The sequence below is a fragment of the Oncorhynchus mykiss genome, chromosome 11 (genome assembly GCF_013265735.2).
Source record: "Oncorhynchus mykiss isolate Arlee chromosome 11, USDA_OmykA_1.1, whole genome shotgun sequence".
Lineage (NCBI taxonomy): Eukaryota > Metazoa > Chordata > Actinopteri > Salmoniformes > Salmonidae > Oncorhynchus > Oncorhynchus mykiss.
In genome coordinates, this window is record NC_048575.1 from 37,790,530 (window position 1) to 37,813,176 (window position 22,647).

A 22,647-nucleotide genomic window follows, 5' to 3' on the forward strand; every position below is an offset into this window, starting at 1 on the left:
CAACCCGGAAGCCAGCTGCACCAATGTGTCGGAGGAAACACTGTGCACCTGGCAACCTTGGTTAGCACCGAGACAAGATAGTAGCTAATAAAAACAATTGGATACCACGAAATTGGGGAGAAGGGCTAAAAAAAAAAATGTAAAAAAGAAAAAAAAAAAACGAGTACTTATGCAATGGGCAAATATGTATTGAAGATTTCGTTCAAATCTAAAGCGATGCTGTCAAAAAGTGATTGAATTCAAATTAATTTACCCAGCAGAAAAGCCTGTGAGAAACGGACTACCTCTTCATTCATCTATAGGCTACCATCTATAGGCACTGTGCAAACTTTGGGGTTTTGCTTCCCTTTACCAGTTTCAGATTTCAGAATAATGCATCACATTAAGTACCTTCCTTCTTGAGTCTACTGGAAAGCTTGGTACAACTGCCTCTCTTGTGCAGCTCAAACACAAACCCCACATCTCGAATGGTAAAATCAAGCCTAAACTAATCCAAATCATTAGGCTAGATGTAGCAATGTGCAACACGCCAAACATACAGCCAGCATGCTAATGCTAGGCAAATCCAATAGCCCTCTAAACAAAACTGAAATGGACAAATCGCAGCTCGACATTCAGGACTGCCGAGCTCACCCGGCAACATCTGCCGAGCTCACCCAGACAGTTAATCAAGCCTTCATATGGCTGGCCCGCTTTGGTCAGTACATTTTCAAACTCCAAAACAGAAAAATAATATTCTTATTTATCCTTCCCAATCTTCCCGTTGGAAGGTGCTTCAACACCTGCATTGCTTGCTGTTTGGGGTTTTAGGCTGGGTTTCTGTACAGCACTTTTATTTTTTTTATTTTTGTTTCACCTTTATTTAACCAGGTAGGCTAGTTGAGAACAAGTTCTCATTTGCAACAGCAACCTGGCCAAGATAAAGCATAGCAGTGTGAACAGACAACAGAGTTACACATGGAGTAAACTATTATCAAGTCAATAACACAGTAGAAAAAAAGGAGAGTCTATATACATTGTGTGCAAAAGGCATGAGGTAGGCGAATAATTACAATTTTGCAGATTAACACTGGAGTGATAAATGATCAGATGGTCATGTACAGGTAGAGATATTGGTGTGCAAAAGAGCAGAAAAGTAAATAAATAAAAACAGTATGGGGATGAGGTAGGTAAAAATGGGTGGGCTATTTACCGATAGACTATGTACAGCTGCAGCGATCGGTTAGCTGCTCAGATAGCAGATGTTTAAAGTTGGTGAGGGAGATAAAAGTCTCCAACTTCAGCGATTTTTTGCAATTCGTTCCAGTCACAGGCAGCAGAGAACTGGAACGAAAGGCGGCCAAATGAGGTGTTGGCTTTAGGGATGATCAGTGAGATACACCTGCTGGAGCGCGTGTTACGGGTGGGTGTTGCCATCGTGACCAGTGAACTGAGATAAGGCGGAGCTTTACCTAGCATGGACTTGTAGATGACCTGGAGCCAGTGGGTCTGGCGACGAATATGTAGCGAGGGCCAGCCGACTAGAGCATACAGGTCGCAGTGGTGGGTGGTATAAGGTGCTTTAGTGACAAAACGGATGGCACTGTGATAGACTGCATCCAGCTTGCTGAGTAGAGTGTTGGAAGCAATTTTGTAGAGGACGTCGCCGAAGTCGAGGATCGGTAGGATAGTCCGTTTTACTAGGGTAAGTTTGGCAGCGTGAGTGAAGGAGGCTTTGTTGCGGAATAGAAAGCCGACTCTAGATTTGATTTTCGATTGGAGATGTTTGATATGAGTCTGGAAGGAGAGTTTACAGTCTAGCCAGACAACTAGGTACTTATAGATGTTCCGACCTAGAATATGTGGACCATCCAGGGTGGTGATGCTAGTCAGGCGTGCGGGTGCAGGCAGCGAACGGTTGAAAAGCATGCATTTGGTTTTACTAGCGTTTAAGAGCAGTTGGAGGCCACGGAAGGAGTGTTACCTTTTAGGTTTGTATCATATTCATTTTTTACCACACAACATTGATTTTGAGATATGAAGACGTTATTATAAATTAAATGAAACTGTTCCACAAAAATGTGCGTGTGAAAACTATAACTTGCACGCAGATAGGTAGAAATGGTAAGATAAACAAACTGGCATTCCACATGAGAAAAGGTTGCAGCTTCATGTAAAAGATCACTGCAATAATCCAAGATCACCACTTTATTTTAAGAATGTGAAATGTCAGAATAATAGTAGAGAGAATTATTTATTTCAGCTTTGAACTCTTTCATCACACTCCCAGTGGGTCAGAAGTTCACATACACTCAATTAGTATTTGGTAGCATTGCCTTTAAATTGTTTAACTTGGGTCAAACGTTTCAGGTAGCCTTCCACAAGCTTCCCGCAATAAGTTGGGTGAATTTTGGCCCATTCCTCCTAACAGAGCTGGTGTAACTGAGTCAGGTTTGTAGGCCTCCTTGCTCGCACAAGCTTTTTCAGTTCTGCCCTCACATTTTCTATAGGATTGGGGTCAGGGATTTGTGATGGCCCCCCCAATTCCTTGACTTTGTTGTCCTTAAGCCATTTTGCCACAACTTTGGAAGTATGCTTGGGGTCATTATCCACTTGGAAGACCCATTTGCGACCAAGCTTTAACTTCCTGACTGATGTCTTGAGATGTTGCTTCAATATATCCATATACATTTCCTCCCTCTTGATGCCATCTATTAAGTAGGTTCAACTCTAGGAGACAGAACGCATCTCCTTCCTGAGCGGTATGATGGCTGTGTAGTCCCATGGTGCTTATACTTGTGTAACATTGTTTGTACAGATGAACGTGGTACCTTCAGGCGTTTGGAAATTGCTCCCAAGTATGAATCAGACTTGTGGAGGGCTAACTTTTTTTTTTCTGAGGTCTTGGCTGATTTCTTTTGATTTCCCCATGATGTCAAGCAAAGAGGCACTGAGTTTGAAGGTAGGCCCTGAAATACATCCACAGGTACATCTCCAATCGACTCAAATGATGTCAATTAGCCTATCAGAAGCTTCTAAAGCATTGACATAATTTTCTGGAATTTTCCAAGCTGTTTAAAGGCACAGTCAACTTAGTGTATGTAAACAATTAACCAGCATGGCTACCACAGCATTCTGCAGCGACACGCCATCCCATCTGGTTTGGGCTTAGTGGGACTATCATTTGTTTTTCAACAGGACAATGACCGAACGCACCATCAGGCTGTGTAAACAGCCAACAAGTGCTCAGCATATGTGGGAACTCCTTCAAGACTATTGGAAAATCATTCCAGGTGAAGCTGGTTGAGAGAATGCCAAGAGTGTACTACCTGACAAATTTACGGTTTTTACTTTTTAATTTCGGTTTATATTTTTGTTTTTTCCTCCTCAACTTTTTCACTCCGGACGCTTTATCTGGACACGGTTCGTCAGGACCTCCAACAGCCGAAGCTAAGTAGTAACATCAACATGATGCCTTTGAATTGCAGTCGCTGTACTCGCCTTACGGCGAGGATAGCTGTGCTACAAGCCCAGCTTCAGACGCAATTGCTAGGCAAGGGTAATTTCAGTGTAGGAAAGGATGAAACAGCGTCTGTGCCACCAGTAAGTACAGATAGTAGTATAAATCCCCTGGCACAGTCCCCGCAGCCGGACAACTTTCTCACGGTTTCTGGAAGGAAATGCTGTAGGAACGCTCAACCGGTGTCGCTCATTCAGCCGACAGAAACTTTCAACCGGTTTTCCCCATTAAGCAGCGGGTCGGAGTCAGAGGCCGAGTCTTCTCTGGTCTCTACTCCTCCCGTTACGGGGTCTGAGACGCCGAAGCTTCCCACCATTAGCTCTGACAAATTGAAAACTCTAGTCATTGGCGACTCCATTACCCGCAGTATTAGACTTAAAACGAATCATCCAGCGATCATTCACTGTTTACCGGGGGGCAGGGCTACCGACGTTAAGGCTAATCTGAAGATGGTGCTGGCTAAAGCTAAAACTGGCGAGTGTAGAGAGTATAGAGATATTGTTATCCACGTCGGCACCAACGATGTTAGGATGAAACAGTCAGAGATCACCAAGCGCAACATAGCTTCTGCGTGTAAATCAGCTAGAAAGATGTGTCGGCATCGAGTAATTGTCTCTGGCCCCCTCCCAGTTAGGGGGAGTGATGAGCTCTACAGCAGAGTCTCACAACTCAATCGCTGGTTGAAAACTGTTTCTGCCCCTCCCAAAAGATAGAATTTGATAATTGGCCCTCTTTCTGGGACTCACCCACAAACAGGACCAAGCCTGACCTGCTGAGGAGTGATGGACTCCATCCTAGCTGGAGGGGTGCTCTCATTTTATCTACCAACATAGACAGGGCTCTAACTCCTCTAGCTCCACAATGAAATAGGGTGCAGGCCAGGCAGCAGGCTGTTAGCCAGCCTGCCAGCATAGTGGAGTCTGCCACTAGCACAGTCAGTGTGGTCAGCTCAGCTATCACCATTGAGACCGTGTCTGTGCCTCGACCTAGGTTGGGCAAAACTAAACATGGCGGTGTTCGCCTTAGCAATCTCACTAGGATAAAGACCACCTCCATTCCTGTCATTATTGAAAGAGATCATGATACCTCACATCTCAAAATAGGGCTACTTAATGTTAGATCCCTTACTTCAAAGGCAATTATAGTCAATGAACTAATCACTGATCATAATCTTGATGTGATTGGCCTGACTGAAACATGGCTTAAGCCTGATGAATTTACTGTGTTAAATGAGGCCTCACCTCCTGGCTACACTAGTGACCATATCCCCCGTGCATCCCGCAAAGGCGGAGGTGTTGCTAACATTTACGATAGCAAATTTAAATTTACAAAAAAAAAAAAAATGACGTTTTCGTCTTTTGAGCTTCTAGTCATGAAATCTATGCAGCCTACTCAATCACTTTTTATAGCTACTGTTTAAAGGCCTCCTGGGCCATATACAGCGTTCCTCACTGAGTTCCCTGAATTCCTATCGGACCTTGTAGTAATAGCGGATAATATTCTAATCTTTGGTGACTTTAATATTCACATGGAAAAGTCCACAGACCCACTCCAAAAGGCTTTCGGAGCCATCATCGACTCAGTGGGTTTTGTCCAACATGTCTCTGGACCCACTCACTGTCACAGTCATACGCTGGACCTAGTTTTGTCCCATGGAATAAATGTTGTGGATCTTAATGTTTTTCCTCATAATCCTGGACTATCGGACCACCATTTTATTACGTTTGCAATTGCAACAAATAATCTGCTCAGACCCCAACCATGGATCATCAAAAGTCGTGCTATAAATTCACAGACAACACAAAGATTCCTTGATGTCCTTCCAGATTCCCTCTGTCTACCCAAGGACGCCAGAGGACAAAAATCAGTTAACCACCTAACTGAGGAACTCAATTTAACCTAGCGCAATACCCTAGATGCAGTTGCACCCCTAAAAACTAAAAACATTTCTCATAAGAAACTAGCTCCCTGGTACACAGAAAATACCTGAGCTCTGAAGCAAGCTTCCAGAAAATTGGAACGGAAATGGCGCCACACCAAACTGGAAGTCTTCCGACTAGCTTGGAAAGACAGTACTGTGCAGTACCGAAGAGCCCTTACTGCTGCTCGATCATCCTATTTTTCTAACTTAATTGAGGAAAATAAGAACAATCCGAAATTCCTTTTTGATACTGTCGCAAAGCTAACTAAAAAGCAGCATTCCCCAAGAGAGGATGACTTTCACTTTAGCAGTGATAAATTCATGAACTTCTTTGAGGAAAAGATTATGATTATTAGAAAGCAAATTACGGACTCTTCCTTAAATCTGCGTATTCCTTCAAAGCTCAGTTGTCCTGAGTCTGCACAACTCTGCCAGGACCTAGGATCAAGAGAGACGCTCAAGTGTTTTAGTACTATATCTCTTGACACAATGATGAAAATAATCATGGCCTCTAAACCTTCAAGCTGCATACTGGACCCTATTCCAACTAAACTACTGAAAGAGCTGCTTCCTGTGCTTGGCCCTCCTATGTTGAACATAATAAACGGCTCTCTATCCACCGTATGTGTACCAAACTCACTAAAAGTGGCAGTAATAAAGCCTCTCTTGAAAAAGCCAAACCTTGACCCAGAAAATATAAAAAACTATCGGCCTATATCGAATCTTCCATTCCTCTCAAAAATTTTAGAAAAGGCTGTTGCGCAACAACTCACTGCCTTCCTGAAGACAAACAATGTATACGAAATGCTTCAGTCTGGTTTTAGACCCCATCATAGCACTGAGACGGCACTTGTGAAGGTGGTAAATTACATTTTAATGGCATCGGACCGAGGCTCTGCATCTGTCCTCGTGCTCCTAGACCTTAGTGCTGCTTTTGATACAATCGATCACCACATTCTTTTGGAGAGATTGGAAACCCAAATTGGTCTAAATGGACAAGTTCTGGCCTGGTTTAGATCTTATCTGTCAGAAAGATATCAGTTTGTCTCTGTGAATGGTTTGTCCTCTGACAAATCAACTGTAAATTTCGGTGTTCCTCAAGGTTCCGTTTTAGGACCACTATTGTTTTCACTATATATTTTACCTCTTGGGGATATTATTCGAAAACATAATGTTAACTTTCACTGCTATGCGGATGACACACAGCTGTACATTTCAATGAAACATGGTGAAGCCCCAAAATTGCCCTTGCTAGAAGAATGTGTTTCAGACATAAGGAAGTGGATGGCTGCAAACTTTCTACTTTTAAACTCGGACAAAACAGAGATGCTTGTTCTAGGTCCCAAGAAACAAAGAGATCTTCTGTTGAATCTGACAATTAATCTTAATGGTTGTACAGTCGTCTCAAATAAAACTGTGAAGGACCTCGGCGTTACTCTGGACCCTGATCTCTCTTTTGAAGAACATATCAAGACCATTTCAAGGACAGCTTTTTTCCATCTACGTAACATTGCAAAAATCAGAAACTTTCTGTCCAAAAATGATGCAGAAAAATTAATCCATGCTTTTGTCACTTCTAGGTTAGACTACTGCAATGCTCTACTTTCTGGCTACCCGGATAAAGCACTAAATAAACTTCAGTTAGTGCTAAATACGGCTGCTAGAATCCTGACTAGAACCAAAAAAATTGATCATATTACTCCAGTGCTAGCCTCTCTATACTGGCTTCCTGTCAAAGCAAGGGCTGATTTCAAGGTTTTACTGCTAAACTACAAAGCATTACATGGGCTTGCTCCTACTTATCTCTCTGATTTGGTCCTGCCGTACATACCTACACGTACGCTACGGTCACAAGACGCAGGCCTCCTAATTGTCCCTAGAATTTCTAAGCAAACAGCTGGAGGCAGGGCTTTCTCCTATAGAGCTCCATTTTTATGGAACGGTCTGCCTACCCATGTCAGAGACGCAAACTCGGTCTCAACCTTTAAGTCTTTACTGAAGACTCATCTCTTCAGTGGGTCATATGATTGAGTGTAGTCTGGCCCAGGAGTGGGAAGGTGAACGGAAAGGCTCTGGAGCAACAAACCGCCCTTGCTGTCTCTGCCTGGCCGGTTCCCCTCTTTCCACTGGGATTCTCTGCCTCTAACCCTATTACAGGGGCTGAGTCACTGGCTTACTGGGGCTCTCTCATGCCGTCCCTGGAGGGGGTGCGTCACCTGAGTGGGTTGATTCACTGATGTGGTCATCCTGTCTGGGTTGCCCCCCCCCCCCCCTCCCCCTTGGGTTGTGCCGTGGCGGAGGTCTTTGTGGGCTATACTCAGCCTTGTCTCAGGATGGTAAGTTGGTGGTTGAAGATATCCCTCTAGTGGTGTGGGGGCTGTGCTTTGGCAAAGTGGGTGGGGTTATATCCTTCCTGTTTGGCCCTGTCCGGGGGTGTCCTCGGATGGGGCCACAGTGTCTCCTGACCCCTCCTATCTCAGCCTCCAGTATTTATGCTGCAGTAGTTTGTGTCGGGGGGGCTAGGGTCAGTTTGTTATATCTGGAGTACTTCTCCTGTCCTATTCGGTGTCCTGTGTGAATCTAAGTGTGCGTTCTCTAATTCTCTCCTTCTCTCTTTCTCTCTCTCGGAGGACCTGAGCCCTAGGACCATGCCCCAGGACTACCTGACATGATGACTCCTTGCTGTCACTAGTCCACCTGGACGTGCTGCTGCTCCAGTTTCAACTGTTCTGCCTTATTATTATTCGACCATGCTGGTCATTTATGAACATTTGAACATCTTGGCCATGTTCTGTTATAATCTCCACCCGGCACAGCCAGAAGAGGACTGGCCATCCCACATATGCTCTCTCTAATTCTCTTTCTTTCTCTCTCTCTCTCGGAGGACCTGAGCCCTAGGACCATGCCCCAGGACTACCTGACATGATGACTCCTTGCTGTCACCAGTCCACCTGGCCGTGCTGCTGCTCCAGTTTCAACTGTTCTGCCTTATTATTATTCAACCATGCTGGTCATTTATGAACATTTGAACATCTTGGCCATGTTCTGTTATAATCTCCACCCGGCACAGCCAGAAGAGGACTGGCCATCCCACATATGCTCTCTCTAATTCTCTCTTTCTTTCTCTCTCTCGGAGGACCTGAGCCCTAGGACCATGCCCCAGGAATACCTGACATGATGACTCCTTGCTGTCCCCAGTCCACCTGACTGTGCTGCTGCTCCAGTTTCAACTGTTCTGCCTTATTATTATTCGACCATGCTGGTCATTTATGAACATTTGAACATCTTGGCCATGTTCTGTTAATCTCCACCCGGCACAGCCAGAAGAGGACTGGCCACCCCACATAGCCTGGTTCCTCTCTAGGTTTCTTCCTAGGTTTTGGCCTTTCTAGGGAGTTTTTCCAAGCCACCGTGCTTCTACACCTGCATTGCTTGCTGTTTGGGGTTTTAGGCTGGGTTTCTGTACAGCACTTTGAGATATCAGCTGATGTACGAAGGGCTATATAAATAAATTTGATTTGATTTGCTGTCTTCAAGGCAAAGGGTGGCTATGTGAAGAAGCTCAAATATAAACACGTTTGGTTACTTCATGATTCCATGTGTGTTATTTCATAGTTTTGATGTCTTCACTATTATTCTACAATGTACAAAATAGTAAAAATAAAGAAAAGCCCTTGAGTGAGTTGGTGTTCGAAAACTTTTGACTGGCATTGGGGTGGAGCTGAGCAAGCCGCAAGGGATCTTGTTCCGGCCATATGCTCCACAGGGAGCGAAGAGGAGAAACATTAGGTAATAAACCAAACCCTTCTTTCTTGGCCTCCCAGTCAAAGCCCTAGCCTGACTAAATGACTTTCCACTCCAAACACATCACCACAGGTCCCTGCAGGACACATCAAGAGGCATTGGCAGGAAGCAGCCCTCAACCCTCCCCTTCCTGTGGCCATAGCTAATCTGCTCTTTAGCACTGCTTCTATAGTTACCTCAGTCAATGGCTGCCTTAATAGGACAAAGCCATTTAGGAAGCACGTATCAGTAATGTAATCCTGTTGTCTAATGCCCAATGCCTCAGGTATCACTTCTATTGAAGCCTACCAGAGAAACAGGATGGGACCAGTTTGTTTGGTAACATTTGTTTGCCCTATCCAAGGTATAGAAGAAGCCATTGATTCATGAACTCATTGCTACCACTCAGCTGTATTTATGAACCTTATCTTAGAGCTAGGGCTGGGCAGTATACTGTATTTTTCTATATACCGGTATTGATGCTTTACATTCTATAATGTTATGTTGGTTAAATGTAATACATCACTTTGGTTTTTATAGTTTATTCCATTTGCTACTTGTCGTCTCTCTCCCTCTCCTCCTGCATGCCACTTCTCCATGCACTTCCCACACCAAGCCCTAACCCCTATCACTTGCCGTGCCGTTCACTCAGTCTGCATGGTCAGATGCAACAAGATGGTGACAACAATGCTGATTCTTACTACGCTTCTTAATATAAATCCACAAGTGTTCCATAATTACACTATCTGCAAACAGACAATTTATATATTTTGTTTTATTTTGTTTGTGGAAGTATATCTTTCTAAATCAGAGAGTAATAGGCGAAGCATGAATGTTAAGCTAGCTCTAATTACCTACACTGAACAAAAATATAAAACTCAATAATGTCAACTATTTTACTGAGTTAGAGTTCAGTTCATATAAGAAATCAGTCGATTAAAATAAATAAATTAGGCAATAAGCCATGGATTTCACATGACTGGGCAGGGGCACGGCCATGGGCGGGCTGGGCATAGGCCCACCCATTTGAGAGCCAGGCCCAACCAATCGGGAGCTCGGATCAGCCAATGAGAATGAGTTCTCCCCCCAAAAACTGCTTTATTACAGACAGAAATACTCCTCAGTTTCATCAGCTGTCCAGGTGGCTGGTCGCGCAGATGAAGAAGCCAGATGTGGAGGTCCTGGGCTGGCGTGGTTACACGTGGTCTTCAGTTTGCATGTACTGCCAAATTCTCTAAAACGATGTTGGAGGAGACTTATGGTAGAGAAATGAACATTAATTTCTCTGGCAATCGCTCTGGTGGACATTCTTGCAGTAATCATGCCAATTGCACGCTCCCTCCCTGTGTTGTGTGACAAAACTGCACATTTTAGTGGCCTTTTATTGTCCCCAGCACAAGGTGCATCTGTGTAATAATAATGCTGTTTAATCAGCTTCGTGATATGCCACACCTGTCAGGTGGATCGATTATCTTGGCAAAGGAGAAATGCGCACTAACAAGGGTGTAAGCAAAATGTGCACACAACTTGAGAGAAATAAGCTTTTTGTGGACATGGAACATTTCTGGGATCTTTAATTTCAGCTCATGAAACATGGGACCAACACTTAATATGTTGCATTTATATTTTTGTTCAGTATACATGAAGTAAGAGAAAGATTACAATTTTAACATCTAATTAGACTAATTAGGGTCCCCTGGGAAACACTGACAAACACTTTGTTTCCTACCCTGTCATTGAAATCCCAAAACCTATATATAGTGCTGGTTAGACGGATCTAGTGGCTTTTTCATTCATTGTCATGTCAAACAAAAATGTATTCAAAGTGCTGCCCACTAGATTCCACTATAGAATAATCATTATATTTCCAACAGTTGGCCGATTAATTAGGCCTTAGATTCCTTGCCCACAACATGCAGAACTACACGGCAGTGTGAAAAGTATAACAAATGAGTGCAGGAAATGCAGAAATTGACACAATTTATGCATTTTTGGGGGGGGGGGGGGGTTAGATTGAACAGCATAAAACAATCAGAATGGATAAAACCCCATTGAAATCACTTAGAATTCATTTGTTGCCACCCTAGGGTCATGAATTACTCAAAGCATATTTCAAACTTTTATTATTCAAAAACACAAAATATTGTAAAACAAATATGGAAAATATTGTGATATGATATTTTGGTCATATCGTCCAGCCCTACTACTCAGAGTAATCCGTCTAACCAGCACTATATAGGTATTGGGATTTCAGTGATATTTATTCCGGATAGCAAGAATCTGACAGTAGTGGTTTACTTACACCATGTCCTCCCCATTGAAGATAAGGAAACGTAAACACAATGGATGAACCGAGTCAGGGATTTCAGTGCTTTCCCTTTGCTCTGGTGTTGACATCAGTGTGTCTGTTCTGCTGCTGCTTGATAGCTAGGCCTACAACTAGGCTCAGTGTGGAATGGTAGAGTACCTGGCTTGATCTGAACATGAAGGCCAAGGCTCTTTCACAGCATGATAATGTCATTCACAGAGCAGATATGCAAATGTACTGAACAGAAATATAAAGGCATCATGTAAAGTGTTGGTCCCATGTTTCATGAGGTGAAATAAAAACACTTGAAATCAGAGGTCGACCGATTATGATTTTTTGACGCCGATTCCGATTATTGGAGGACCAAAAAAGGCCGATACCGAAAAAAAACGCCAATACCGATTATTGGAGGACCAAAAAAAAGAAGCAGATACCGATTTATTGGAGGACCAAAAAAGCCGGTGCCGATTAATTATTTTTTTGTTGTAATAATGACAATTACAACAATACTGAATGAACACTTATTTTAACTTAATATAATCATGAAACATGTTCAATTTTGGTTTATATAATGCAAAAACAAAGTGTTGGAGAAGAAAGTAAAAGTGCAATATGTGCCATGTAAGAAAGCTAGCGTTTAAGTTCCTTGCTCAGAACATGAGAACATATGAAAGCTGGTGGTTCCTTTTAACATGAGTCTTCAATATTCCCAGGTAAGAAGTTTTAGGTTGTAGTTATTGTAGGAATATTTCTCTCTATACCATTTGTAGTTCATATACCTTTGACTATTGGATGCTCTTATAGGCACTTTAGTATTGCCAGTGTAACAGTAGAGCTTCCGTCCCTCTCCTCGCCCCTGCCTGGGCTTGAACCAGGAACACATCGACAACAGCCACCCTCGAAGCAGCGTTAACTATGCAGAGCAAGGCGAACAACTACTCCAAGTCTCAGAGCGAGTGAAACGCTATTAGCGAGCACCCCGCTAACTAGCTAAGCCATTTCACATCGATTACACCAGCCTAATCTCAGGAGTTGATAGGCTTGAAGTCATAAACAGCTCAATGCTTGAAGCACAGCGAAGAGCTGCTGGCAAAACGCACGAAAGTGCTGTTTGAAAGAATGCTTACGAGCCTGCTCGTGCCTACCATCGCTCAGTCAGACTGCTCTATCAAATAATAGGCTTAATTATAACATAATAACACACAGAAATACGAGCCTTAGGTCATTAATATGGTCGAATCCGGAAACTATCATCTCGAAAACAAGACGTGTATTCTTTCAGTGAAATACGGAACCGTTCGGTATTTTATCTAACGGGTGGCATCCATAAGTCTAAATATTCCTGTTACATTGCACAACCTTCAATGGTATGTCATAATTACGTAAAATTCTGGCAAATTCGGCAGGCCAAACTGTTGCATATACACTGACTGTGTGTGCAATGAACGCAAGAGAAGTGACACAATTTCACCTGGTTAATATTGCCTGCTAACCTGGATTTCTTTTAGCTAAATATGCAGGTTTAAAAATATATACTTCTGTGTATCGATTTTAAGAAAGGCATTGATGTTTATGGTTAGGTACACGGAGCAACGACAGGCCTTTTTCGCGAATGTGCACCGCATCGATTATATGCAACGCAGGACACGCTAGAAATATCATCAACCATGTGTAGTTTTAACTAGTGATTATGATTGATTGATTGTTTTTTATAAGATAAGTTTAATGCTAGCTAGCAACTTACCCTGGCTTCTTACTGCATTCGCGTAACAGGCAGGCTCCTCGTGGGGCAGGTGGTTAGAGCATTGGACTAGTTAACCGTAAGGTTGCCGGATTGAATCCCTGAGCTGACAAGGTAAAAATCTGTCGTTCTGCCCCTGAACAAGGCAGTTAACCCACCGTTCCTAGGCAGTCATTGAAAATAAGAATGTGTTCTTAACTGACTTGCCTAGTTCAATAAAGGTGTTTACAAATTACAAATGAAAATCGGCATCCAAAAATACCGATTTCTGATTGTTATGAAAACTTGAAAATCGGCCCCAATTAAATCGGCCATTCCGATTAATCGGTCGACCTCTACTTGAAATGTTTGTACCGGGCAGATGGCAGACAGCGTGTATGGCGTTGTGTGGGCGAGCGGTTTGCTGATGTCAACGATGTGAACAGAATGCCTCATGGTGGCTTTGGGTTTATGGTAGGCAGGCATAAGCTATGGACAACGAACACGATTGCATTTTATCAATGGCAATTTGAATGCACAGTGATACCGTGACGAGATCCTGAGGCCCATTGTCGTGCCATTCATCCACCACCGTCACCTCACGTTTCAGCATGATAATACATGGCCCCATGTCACAAGGATCTGTACACAGTTCATGGAAGCTGAAAATGTCCCAGTTCTTCCATGGCCTGCATACTCACCAGATATGTCACCCATTGAGCATTTTTGGGATGTTCTGGATCGACAACATTCCACAGGCCACAATCAACAGCCTGATCAACTCTATGCGAAGGAGATGAGGAAAATGGTGGTTACACCAGATACTGACTGGTTTTCTGATCCACGCCCATACATATAAAACAAACTAAGGTATCTGTGACCAACATATCTGTATTCCCAGTCATGTGAAATCCATAGTTTAGGGCCTAATGATTTTTTTGCATTTTGACTGGTTCCTTGTATGAACTGTAAAATCTTTGAAATTGCTGCATGTTGCATTTATAGTTGTGGTGCTAGACTAGTGCTGTAGTAGTTACAGCACATGGAGTAAGTACCTAACTCAGCCTAGCAGACCAGCTCCAAGGACAGAGAAATCGGTCATTCAACCAATTAAATCCTATCATGGAAAGGAACATTAGAATGAGGTGTGCCTCTTACTTTCCCCTCCAGGAGTGTTTGGTGGTGTAGAAACAGGCCAAGTCTTTGTTGTCTTTGATGACATTCATCTTCTGGCAAGATCTGCAATACAGGAGAACAAGGTCAAGAGAGACAGACACAAAGGGATGATGAAATAGGCTTTTTAGAGTCTTGCTTTAGTGTCACTTCAATGAGTACATACAGGTGGCAATGGACGCCAGGCAACGTTAATTTAAGCAAATGGCAGAAAGCATAGACTGGCCTACGGTCTGCAAATTCAACTACGCGTGAAGAGCACAGTTCAATGGGAGGGAGGGATTCGCGTCCTATTGCTATCTAAAGTAGTCATGTGAGTTGGGAGCAGAGAAGAGTCAGCTGGATAACCAAAAGCTAGTTCTATTGAGAAGTTACACAGGACCACCCTGACCTTAAAGACATTAATGCACATTATGTCACACAAAAATACTGCCACACACAATTCACACTGTTGGATCATATTCTACACCTCACATCGAAATCCTTGTTGACACTCCCGGTGCTGGCTGGGAGAGTCCTGGGACCGTTGCGTCGCTGGCAAACTCTGTGGCACTAAACAAACTAACAGTGTTGAACAGAAAATGAGAGTCAAATTGACACAGACAGAGGTGATACTCTCTGACTGATAGATACTGTCTCAACAGCAGTCACAGAAACAAACAAAACAAAAAGCAACCTTTGAGCCAATCAGATCAGCATACAAAGAGAATGTGTTGTCATCTTCACAAAACAATGAAGCCGGACACCATGGCCACGTTGCATGCACAAGCGTGCTGCTTTTTGTTTTGTTTGTTGCTGTGACTGCGGTTGAGACAGTATCTATCAGTCAGAGAGTATCAACTCTGTCTGTTGCATGTCATTCAATAATTTCATCCCAACTGCTCGTGCACGTCAACGGGCTTCTGCATAGTCAGGCATTTCTGAATCTGAGCGCATTTTTTTGAATGCATCAAACCCTTCCCCCTAATGAATTGAATCAAGCGCACACAGGTGGAATTTAACAATAGGGACCGACGTTTGCAATGGGCATTGAGGTTACCACGTGCTCTGCACTCCTCTCAAAGGCCATGCAGTTTAATTCTGTAACTGTGATGAGGGGTATAAAAAGCCATCCCAGATTCCTGGATGTGGTCATGTGAGATGGCCCTTCCCAGCTTTTCCTGTGGATTAAGCTTGGGCGATATATCATTTACACCATAAACCCTCACGGGGGCTGCAGGCTACGCCACTGCATAGAACTATAAGAAATCTAAGATGCATCAAATAAATGATATCCAGCTCAGGGCTCCATCTATGAATTTGGTTTACTAACTTACTAGCCAAGTGGCTAGATGTCAAGATCAAGCTTCATGGTTACAGCAGACATTCAATCCCCTCCTAGAGAGAGAGCGAGAGTGAGCAAGTATATGTCATAAGTATATGGACACCTGCTCATCGAACATCTCATTCCAAAATCATGGCCATTAATACGGAGTTGGTCCCCCATTTGCTGAAATAACAACCTCTCCTCTTCTGGGAAGGCTTTCCACTAGATGTTGGAACATTGCTACGGGGACTTGCTTCCATTCAGCCACAAGAGCATTAGTGAAGTTAGGCACTGATGTTGAGCGATTAGGCCTGGCTCGTAGTCGGTGTTCCTATTCATCCAAAACCATTTCTGTATGGACCTCCGTTGAGCACGGGGACATTGTCATGCTGAAACAGGATAGGTCCTTCCCCAAACTGTTGCCACAAAGTTGGAAGCACAGAATCGTCTAGAATGTCGTTGTATCCTGTAGCGTTAAGATTTCCCTTCACTGGAACTAAGGGGCCTAGCCAGAACCATGAACAACAGCCCCAGACCATTATTCCTCCTGCAAACTTTACAGTTGGTACTATACATTGGGGCAGGTAGCATTCTACTGGAATCCACCAAACCCAGATTTGTCCGTCAGACTGCCAGATGGTGAAGCGTGATTTAGCACTCCAGAGAATACGTTTCCACTGATTCAGGGTCCAATGGCAGCGAGCTTTACACCACTGAAGCCGACGCTTGGCATTGCACATGGTGATCTTCGGCTCGTGTGCGGCTGCTCTGCCATAGAAACCTATTTCATGAAGCTCCCGAAGAAACAGTTCTTATGCTGACGTTGCTTCCACAGGGAGTTTGGAACTCTGTTTTCAGTTTTGCAACAGAGGACAGATTATTTTTTACACACTACTCGCTTCAGCACTCGCCGGTCCCATTCTGAGTTTGTGTGGCCTACCACTTCGTGGCTGAGCCATTGTTGCTCCTAGACATTAACACTTCACAATAACAACACTTACAGTTGACCGGGGCAGCTCTAGCAGGGCAGGAATGTAATAAACTGACTTATTGGCAAGGTTGCAGGCTATGACGGTGCCACGTTGAAAGTCACAAGCTCTTCAGTAAGGCCAATCTACTGCCGATGTTTGTCTATGTAGATGCATGGCTGTGCACTCAATTTTATACACCTGTCAGCAACGGTATGGCTGAAATAGCCGAATCCACAAATTTGAAGGGGTGTTAACATACTTGTGTGATAGATATAGCACCCCTTGTGGGCACATTTGGTAATACCATATTTTTCTGGATCAAAAAGCGGCTTTGGTGGTGGGTGTCGCAATGAATACAATTTCTACATACTTTATATCTGATCAGTCGTTTATGTTTACACTGAAAGTATTTTTTTCTAACCCCCCAAAAAAATAGTACTTCAATTTGCTAAGGGAGGATACAAACACAATCAACAAGGCAGAGCAGCAAATGGATCCTACGCTGCCTCATACGACCTGTGAGGCAGTGTATGGTTTTTCCAAGCAGTGAGTGCACAGTGCTGACTCCGCAGAGCCTCTCTGAACGCTGAGTGACTGTGTAACCTGCCTTCATGTGACATTTGAATGTGCAATAACACAAAATGATTGGAGTTCTGCACAAGATTGAATGATAAATGCAAATGCTGCAGATATAACAAATGATTTAAGTTATGGGAATAAAGAGTCAAATCTTACAACTTTTAATTGTTTTTGTCTGAAAGGAACACAGTCAGCAAGCCAGGACCCTGGTGTAACAACAAACTTCTCCCCATGTCTTGATCCTGACTTGCTAGATTTGTCTTACAAACAGAGCTTTCCTGGATGGCACATGAAACGGTTTGAAACAAAACTTGAACTTTGGGGAAATTCTCAGATAAGCCCAGATCAAAGGGGAAAATACATGCATATAAATGACTGTGATGATAGCTAACATAATAACACTGTTACAGATGACGAAAAGCCTGGCTTTACACACTTGAGGTTTGAGAACTATGTGCCTCAACATTTCCACTGGGGTTCTTTCAATAATATCAGTTGGGAATGATGCAGCAAATGTTAACTTTAGGGAAAAGGGTATTGTGATCCTTGTTCACCACAGTTGCATAGCATCCATGCAATCAATGACTAGGCCTAATGGATCTCAGACTTTGTTGTGGATATAGGCTCATGTGTCTGATTTACTGAAAATGGTGCTAGTGAGAATCAAGACAAGGCTACCTTTAAAACGGTTACTTTAATCTTGGATAACGGGTGGATGTAGCTAACCTTCTTTTGGTCTACAACAAATTTGATATTGACAGATATTGTTCTCCAAATTCATTGTTGCCACTAACTTACAAGGACGCAAAATCACCTACACATAACGTTACTGATAACGCAGTAGCAAAATAATGTAGTAGCTAGAAGTACAAAAAAACAATGCATGACAGCCACAACCAAGTGAGGTCAGCCTGAGAATGTAGATGCTGCTATCAAATTCAATGTTTGATTACTAAATGCATTTCATTGTCCATATCACACAGGTCATGACCAAAACAACAAACACCTTGCTAGACGTAGCTGAGTTTACTCAACTCTACGATATAACGTTACATCTCGATGGAAGATATCCAAATTACATGGATCCAAGTTAAATTAACGTAGAGTTATGCTAGACGTTGACACAACTTCCGTTAGAAAAACGAGTTAGATGCTTTCGTAGACACAATGAAAGATAATGTATATGGGTGTCTAATTTGATAAATAACTGCTGACTCTCTTTAACCACACCCCGTTTGCCAGCCGCGGTGTATTTGTCTTTGCTTTGGTAACGTTAGCAAGCTAAAGGCTAGTAGGGCCACATTCAAGTGCAGCTCTAGCTGGCCAAGTTGGAAGGATACGGATAGAGACGAGACCTAGTAAAGACGGAAGCCGAAATGGCCATTTCAGTGATACACATTGTAAATATCTCATGACAAGCGACGCCTACAACTGTCGCAATGTTTTTATTTTTATCAACACACACTTCAACTGGATGTGCTTTTCACCAAAGAGGGAAGCTAGCAAACTGTATACAGTAGGTCAGCCATGCTTAGCAAGGGTTCTGTGTAATTTACACGGAGGTGCAGTCGCAGATTTAATTTACCTGTTTGTTCGCGACCAGATTTGATTATTTTCCGAACCTCAACCCCCGACACTCCAAGATGCGTGGCTGTTGTGTTTCTGTTTTGCCAACCCGATGATGTTGCTGTTCAATTGCGCTTTCAATGATTACGATGCTGCCATATTCCTGACAGGCGAAAGCGCACGCGCGAAACCTAGGTCTTGATTAATGCCGCTAATGTCAGAAGTGACTATTCATAGCAGTTTAGTGCAATTAACGTAGCAGGTTAGGATAATTCGGTCAAGGCTTGGAAAAGAGTTCGGGTTATATGCACCTTTTTGACGTCACGTTAACATTCGCGGCATCCCTTCTAGACATGACCCGAAACCTGCCTGTCATGAGTGTGTCAGCTGATTGGTTTGTCAGGAAGTAGCGCTTTCTAAGCGAAGTTGGCTATAAGCCCAGATCTAGGATCAGCATCATACCAAAGAGTGTAATATCACGTTCAAAACAATTGGGAACTCGGAAATCTCTGACTTCAGTGCGCTCAACGCAACTGGGAACTCGAAAAACGGTCGTCCAACTCCGGCTTTCCGGCTTGTCGCCTGAAGCTCACCAACGTCATGATTTGACGTCGTTTTTCCCGAGTTCCCGTTTGTCTTGAAAGCACCATCTTTCTAGAGCGCCGACTTTCAGGCCTGAAGATAAATGACGTCATGATTTGACCTCGTATTTTTTGGGAGTTCACAGTTGTCTTGAATGCACCATAAGCCTTGTGTATTGAGAGCAATACATATACTGAACAAAAATATAAACGCAACATGCAACAATTTCAAGATGTTACTGAGTTACAGGTCATATGATGAATTCAGTCATTTGAAATAAATTCATTAGGCCCTAATATATGGATTTCACATGACTGGGAATACAGATGCATCTGTTGGTTAAAGATACTGTTAAAAAAAAATATGGTCCTCAGGATCTCATCATAGTATTTTTGTGCATTCAAATTGCTATCGATAAATTATGTTTGTTGTCCGTAGCTGATGCCTGCCCATACCATAACCCCACCGCCACCATGGGGTACTCTTTTCACAACGTTGACATCAGCAAACCGCTGACCCACACGATGCCATACACATGGTCTGTGGTTGTGAGGCTGGTTGGATGTACTTCCAAATGCTCTAAAATTACATTAGAGGCAGTAGAGAAATTAACATTAAATTCTCTGGCAACAGCTCTGGTGGACATCCCTGCAGTCAGTATGCCAATTGCACGCTCGCTCAAAACTTGAGACATATGTGGCAAAGTGTTGTGTGATAAAGCTGCATATTTTAGAGTGGCCTTTTATTTTTCCCAGCACAAGGTGCACCTGTGTAATGATCATGCCGTTTAATCAGCTTCTTGATATGCCACACTTGTCAGGTGGATGGATTATCTTGGCAAAAGACAAATGCTCACTAACAGGGATGTAAACAAATTTGTGCACAAAATTTGAGATAAATATTTTTTTTGCATATGAAACATTTCAGGATCTTTTATGAAACATGGGACCAACACTTTACATGTTGCATTTATATTTTTGTTCACTGTATAACTGACCTGAAATTCGCAAATAAACAGTAAACCCAAAGAATTAGCAGAAAGACGCCTTCCAAATTAAAACGGTACATCACTTTTCCTCTCTACCCGACCACCATATAATCTACAAATTACTTTTAATTAAATCATTTTAAACATACGGTACATTTTGGTACATTCACTCCCTGTCATGGTTTTCTCACAATTTCTGAGAATCAGTATAGTAATCACATGCAGGCAGTGGTTTCATCTGTTATTTCTAAAGATGAGTAAAACACAGAATAGGCAAGTACATGAAAAGAGACAGAATGGGACAATTTTTTTGCTTTTGTTGTTGTCCTCTGATAACAAAAAAATATGCAAACTTTGAACTGGTGCAAAATAAATTAAGTCTTGCCCACTACTGTTTTCATTCCTGAAACGGTCAAATGTATTTAATCAAGAGTGTTGTAGCGCCCTCTATAGACAGCATCTTGACCCTTCTGCTCAAAGTAGTAACGACAGGATCCACTCTATGTTGTCACAGGTAAAGGTCTAACACACATACAGGCTAGGATTGATGCCATCTATTTACACATGAGTGTGCTATTTAAGATGCAATTGTATCTACTACTTGAAAATGTAATACAGATATGAAATAAGTTGAACCCTCCATCACCTCCCTACTCTATTACAGTACACTCTGGTAGAGACCTAATTTGACTTACATATGGCGCAACAAATCTATGTCTTGATCACAAGAACGTCCTCCACAAATGTGCACTCCCAGAGCATAGATAAAGAATACAAAAACAGTTAAGTACCATGAAACAATAACATGACATTTGTCTAGTTTTGACCTCAGTTTGTAGAACTCAGGTCAGTCACACTAACAGCCTTGTCAAACCAAATAGCTAGAGATAGCAAACCAAAAGTTTCTAGAATTGTGTCATGTGACAGACTCAGTGTAGTCAATCAAAGTACAGTTGGTCTGTAGTTCACCAAATGTAGTTCTCTAAACAATACAACACAATTCAGCAGTGACCTGCCAGCCAGCTCCTCAAACCGAGACTAGTGTCACCTGGGTCCCATACCATAAAGTGTGATAACTCACCTTGCTTGAATGTAGATGGGAAACATCTTGGCTTCTGTGACTGAGTGATGTTGAGAGTGGGACAGGGACACTGAGTGGTCACGTTATGAAGCATCTGATTCAGGGGCCTACCAGTAACCTTGCGCTGCCCATTAGCTAAATTGAATTATAGATAGACACAAGAGGAAAGGGGAGCATTTGGCTTCTATAGGATCCTGCAGAAACAAAATGTACATTGATATCTACAGGCTTCAAAGAAAAGAGGCAAGGAGGGAGGCCGAATTAACTTTGACAAACTTTTTATTTCGTTCACATGGAGTCAAATGGGAATGAAAGAACACACATTGTTCTATTTATATAACTTTTTTTTTTTGCATCAGATAAACAACAGATAAGGATTATCCAATCTGCAACAAAAAGTTCATCTCAGGGGCCTGTAAAAGGGTCACAGATCACAGAATTAGCTGTGGTTGATAAAATACCTCCAATGTGCTTCTCTGAGCCATTTAGAAAAATAGGGCAGTGCAATACGCGTACACACATCAGGTCAACATGTCATGTAATAGGCCTAATGTACACTATCTTTATGTACCCTACTGTATTGTCATGAACATGTCATCCTTGAACAATTAATTACACAAATTCAATGACAAAGTTTTATAAAGACCCTCAATGAAGATAAAGGAGGTCATGTTCTTTTGTTTTAAGTTAATGTTTGTTTTTTTGTTATTGGTAATGAAAATACAGTATATTGTATAAAGCAGTATATATTACTGGCAAATTGTGTAACGATTCTCATTGGTGGAAGGAGAGGAGGACCAAAATGCAGCATGGTAAGTGTTGATCATATTTTAATAGAAAAACTGAACACTACACAAAATAACAACAAAGAGAAAACAAAACAGTTCTGCCAGGTGAACCAGACACTAAACAGAAATTAAACACCAACAACCAAACTGGGGAAAACAGGCTACCTAAGTATGATTCTCAATCAGAGACAACGAACGACACCTGCCTCTGATTGAGAACCACACTAGGCCAAACACATAGAAATATAACAACATAGAAAAAAGAACATAGACTACCCACCCCAACTCACGCCCTGACCAACCTAACACAAAGACATAAAAAAGAAACTAAGGTCAGAACGAGACAAATTGCTCATACTGTATATACAGAAACATAGTGTAG

At 42.5% G+C, this 22,647-nt stretch overlaps 1 protein-coding gene across 6 annotated transcripts in view; it reads right to left on the bottom strand.

Moving 5' to 3' along the window:
• The window catches only part of LOC110535661 (dnaJ homolog subfamily C member 13), a 74,342-nt gene extending 55,119 nt beyond the window's left edge, over nt 1-19,223 (bottom strand). For 4 of the 6 annotated variants that reach the window (XM_021620802.2, XM_021620801.2, XM_021620800.2 and 1 more), the window contains exons 1-2: nt 19,138-19,222; nt 14,390-14,470 (exon numbers count right to left, since the gene is read on the bottom strand). In XM_021620802.2, the coding sequence (XP_021476477.2) occupies nt 14,390-14,470; nt 19,138-19,202 (146 nt within the window). In that variant the 5' untranslated portion in view covers nt 19,203-19,222. Of the gene's footprint in view, nt 1-14,389; nt 14,471-18,845 lie in introns of all 6 variants that reach the window. The other 2 variants (XM_021620805.2, XM_021620804.2) reach the window with 2 other exon arrangements.
• Nucleotides 19,224-22,647: the final 3,424 nt, after the last annotated feature.